Source organism: Aplidium turbinatum, chromosome 7, assembly GCF_918807975.1.
Source record: "Aplidium turbinatum chromosome 7, kaAplTurb1.1, whole genome shotgun sequence".
NCBI classification, from domain to species: Eukaryota; Metazoa; Chordata; class Ascidiacea; order Aplousobranchia; family Polyclinidae; genus Aplidium; species Aplidium turbinatum.
Window position 1 is genome coordinate 20,616,313 of NC_137478.1, and position 4,598 is coordinate 20,620,910.

Genomic DNA, 4,598 nt, shown 5'->3' on the forward strand with positions numbered 1-4,598 from the left:
AAATTACCGTCTTTGAAAAAACTGTTTTAAGTGATGAAAAACTCTTTAGATTGAAATTTTTGATTTGTCTGATGTTGCTTTTTTTTTATGTTAGCATCAACATCGCCTTAATGTGTCATTTGTTTTCAATGTTAATGTGCAAACTGTGATTTTGGCAAAGTTAGTTTGTTGTTCACAATCACATAATTGGGCAGCTGCTCCTGCTTTTTTTCGAAAAAAAATTAGGAACCATAAATCATACAATATCACAGCATAATTATAGTGGCAATGTCTATTCCAGCAATAAACCACTTTAGATAGACAATTAGACATGGGTTGTTGGGTATCAAATTTATTGGCATAACCCACTTTAATTCAAAAATGCTGTAAAAATAACAATCTGAGCAAAAAAAATTTTTTTTCTTGTACAACATACGAAAAGCAGTTAGCATGAATAGCCAAACATATGATGTGAACAACCAAACATAAGTGGGAATTGACACAACACGAAAATTAATCACATTGACATTACAATAAGTAATTTTTCGCTTCTTGTTTTACATGTTTTGGTGCAATTTTTTTCGTAATAAACGTTCACAGCAATTGCCGAGGCAACTTCAACTTTTGCCGTTTGGCATCGGCAACGTTTTTGTAGGGGTTTGCAGTTACGAGTTAGGGCTGTAATAGTTAAAATATCGAACGATATTGAAAAGATATCGTATCGTATCGAAAATTTGATATATCGCCCAACACTACGTGAAAGTGTAATCTGGTCGTATACAGCACATTAACAATGGCAGCATTTGTCTTGATAAAGTACGACTTAAAATTACTTTATCTCTCTTACTTGATAAAGAATATGAAGCCATTTATTGCAGATAAAGAGTATGGTACGCTTAGTTTGCAAAAACCTTACATTATAAAAGAAAATGTGTCTCCATTATGAAAGCAATAAATACTTCTTCCACAATTTAATTTCGAAAAATTTTAGCTGCAAAAACAAACATTATTGAATGTCAGTTTTGCTCTGTCATACCTGATCCAATCACATATATACTGTAACTTTTATTGTAGAAGTATTTTTATCATACAGTATTTAGAAACGTTCTTGTTGTTTTCCGCAATTATGCCACTACCAACAATCCATGTATAATAAACCACCAGAAAAGCAAATTTTAAATCAAGCTGTGACTCCTGGACTCGGTTATCTCCCACCAATTACAAAACTAACTTCTTCTGCATCATCTTCCTTCACAGGCAGATTATCATCAACAGAGTCACTACTTTCAGAATTCTCGTCAGGCTCTGATACTTCTTTTTTCATACGCTTTGCTTGTTGTGCCTTCTTTTTGCGAAGGCGTTTAGCGCGTCGCTTTGCTGTAGCAGCTTCAGCAGCTGTCTTGTTTTGGTCTTGCTTTTTAGCATATTCTTCATCAAGTTGCTTAGCCTTTTCCACATCATCGAGATATGCAATTCGATTGTATTCTCGTCGACGAATATGTCGATAAACATGAAATTCTCCACTTCCAGCACCGGCACTAGAACCCATCACATCTCTAATAAACTCTGGAGCATCTTTAGGTTTCCAAGCTTTCTTTGGTTCTGGAACATAAACGGGTTTATCTGGGTTGCGCATCAGCTTTTCAACTTTGTGTCGTTGAATATCTGCCACAGATTTAGGTAAAGTGACGGTTTTTTCTTTTGCTTTTGGGTCAATTTTAGCTTCATTCCGAATTGGCATTCCATCCATATCTGATAGTTACTTTTTTCTTCTTCGACGTAATTTAACTGGAATTACATCAGTTTGCTTTCTGCGTTCAATATTCTGCAGTTTTGAACTACTTTCTGAGTTTATTGTTGCTTCCACTTTATCTGAATGGAAAAATGCCACAGCTAGTAGTGCAACAAGTTGAAATATACCACACAAAAATAGCATCCAAGCCAATGCTGTATCAAACCAAGATTTCTCTGGAACCATCTATAAAGATCTAAACAAGTTACACAAGAATTAATATATTTAAGATTCCTATTTACATGGCATACCTGTGTTGAAAGTATTTGCTATGTTCAATCAATCAATCAATTATTTATTTATTAAAAAACAAAACACAAAAGGGTCATTCCATGTCAACTCAACAGGTTTTTGGAAAAGTGCAAGCTTGACCCTCTTAGATTTTCTTGAAATTCACACTAAAGTTTCATATTGATGTATAATGAACACAAAAAAAATTTCAGCTCATTATCTCAAGACGTTTAGAAATTACAGCCCTTCAAAGTCACCAAGGTCCCTCAAAATGCGTTCGCATGTAAATTTTCCTCCATGTTTGGATCTTCACAAGTTTTCATGTAAAGCATTTACAAATCTGAAATTTGGTATTCTGATTAAGAAGCAGCCCTAGTTTTCATATCTACCATCGAAATTGCTAATTTCAAATTAGTTTTCGATATAGAACCTTTCAAAAATTGAAATTTTTTACATTTGAAAAAATTACATCAATTTTTGATGTCTGCTATCTCCCAAACCAATAGTCCCAGAACTACCATTTTGCATATTATTATTCTATACTAGTTGGTAATTAACCCCCATGAGACTTACACTAAAAAAATGTGAAATTATTGAAGTTTGGAAGGTGCAAAGATGAAGCGCGAGCAAAAAAGCGCAAAATGCGCCATCTTGTGGTTAATATTTGACCCTGTGGACAGTCATTCAGGAAGTTGAAACTTTCAGAAAAAAGTCTTCTTTGCCTAAGCTATAAACAGTTCAAGTTTCAAATATGTAACCCAACTCCTTCAATAGTAAATGCAGCTGTGAAATCATGAGTTTGACCATCACATGCAAAAGTCTTGGGGGTGTGAGGTAGTTACAGCTTACTTGGCAAACATGAAAATGTTTTGAATTTTGCTGAGGACACCCTTTTAAATTGTGAAGTTGTCAGAAAAAATAACTCCTTCAAATCATTTTTGAATTTGAAATTGATTTAGGGGTGGTCCTCTCCCCCTGAAGTTCTGCGCCCTCCCCCAAAATACCAAATCTTCATATCTCAAAAACTGCTGGAGCTAGAGATACAGTTTTTGTGTCAAAAGATGCAGAAAGCATGATTTCCTATCTGCTTTCTGAACAGTGATTGTGTCTATCTTGAGTAGAAAAGCAGTTATTTCAAAAAACCTGTTTCGGGTAATCCAGCACAAAGCAGCGCTGAAGAAGTATTTTGGTCCAAGTTATTCAATGCACAAAGTTCATAAACTAACTTGTATAGCTGGTTAGTTTCAAGGTAAAAATGAAACTAAACAAACAAGCAAGCAAACAAAGAAAAAAAAAAACAAATGAATCAGCAATAGGTAGTAGCAGCATCACATCAGAAGATGCTCTCACAACTCACGAATGAGTACTGGGTTCCATTCCTGGATATTTTGTGTATAATAAGTCCTCTACAGTTGCAAGGGCATGGTGGCAGACAGTACAGATTAAACACAATGGACTATGATCGAATTATGATTATTTTGCCATCACACTGCAAATGAATTGTAATGACTTGCCACAATCTTTTGTGTCCGTTACTTTACTTCCAGTGTTTAAATCTTATGTAAGATGTTCTGACTTGCAAATCTCAGTGTTAATTTGTTTTTTTTTATTCCTGGCCGGGGATGTCCTGTGACAAATATATCCTGTACACTTATGGAGTTATATTATTTTGCTGTGCAACATTCTTTGCCTCATACTGTTGAATGTGCTTTGCTAACTACAGTACCATACTTGCTTTGTTGTGTTAGTGCTGCTTTATTTTACTGTTACCAGCTCAATGTGCTATTGAGCAAGGCATTTAAAGATAATTATGCTGAAACACGGAAAAGCCATCTACCCGTTGTGATGGTTATGCATGCTATGATCTTAAAAAGTCAACAGTAAATAGCAGAGATTCACAAAAACATGAAACAATACAACTCTCCTGTTTTGACTTAGTTATAGCTGCGAGTTGTGACCTATTACTGATTCATTTGACTTTTTTTTCTTTGTTTGCTTGCTTGTTTGTTTAGTTTCATGTTGATCTTGAAACTAACCAGTTATATACAAGTTAGTTTATGAACTTTGTGTATTGAATAGCTTGGACCACAATACTTGTTCAGAGCTGTTTTGTGTTAGAATACCCAAAACAAGTTTTTTTTTGAAATAACTGCTTTTCTACTCAAGATAGACACAATCACTGTTCAGAAAGCAGATAGGAAATCATGTTTTCTGCATCTTTTGACACAAAAACTGTATCTCTAGCTCCAGCAGTTTTTGAGATATGAAGATTTGGTATTTTGGGGGAGGGCGCAGAACTTCAGGGGGAGAGGGCCACCCCTAAATCAATTTCAAATTCAAAAATGTTTTGAAGGAGTTATTTTTTCTGACAACTTCACAATTTAAAAGGGTGTCCTCAGCAAAATTCAAAACATTTTCATGTTTGCCAAGTAAGCTGTAACTACCTCACACCCCCAAGACTTTTGCATGTGATGGTCAAACTCATGATTTCACAGCTGCATTTACTATTGAAGGAGTTGGGTTACATATTTGAAACTTGAACTGTTTATAGCTTAGGCAAAGAAGACTTTTTTCTGAAAGTTTCAACTTCCTGAAT

At 34.8% G+C, this 4,598-nt stretch overlaps 1 protein-coding gene across 1 annotated transcript; it reads right to left on the minus strand.

Moving 5' to 3' along the window:
• Positions 1-323: 323 nt before the first annotated feature.
• LOC145774491 (PRKR-interacting protein 1 homolog) lies at positions 324-2,012 on the minus strand. Its single transcript, XM_082585749.1, has one exon. The coding sequence runs from the start codon at positions 1,727-1,729 to the stop codon at positions 1,184-1,186; it is 546 nt and encodes a 181-aa protein (XP_082441875.1). The 5' UTR covers positions 1,730-2,012; the 3' UTR covers positions 324-1,183.
• Positions 2,013-4,598: the final 2,586 nt, after the last annotated feature.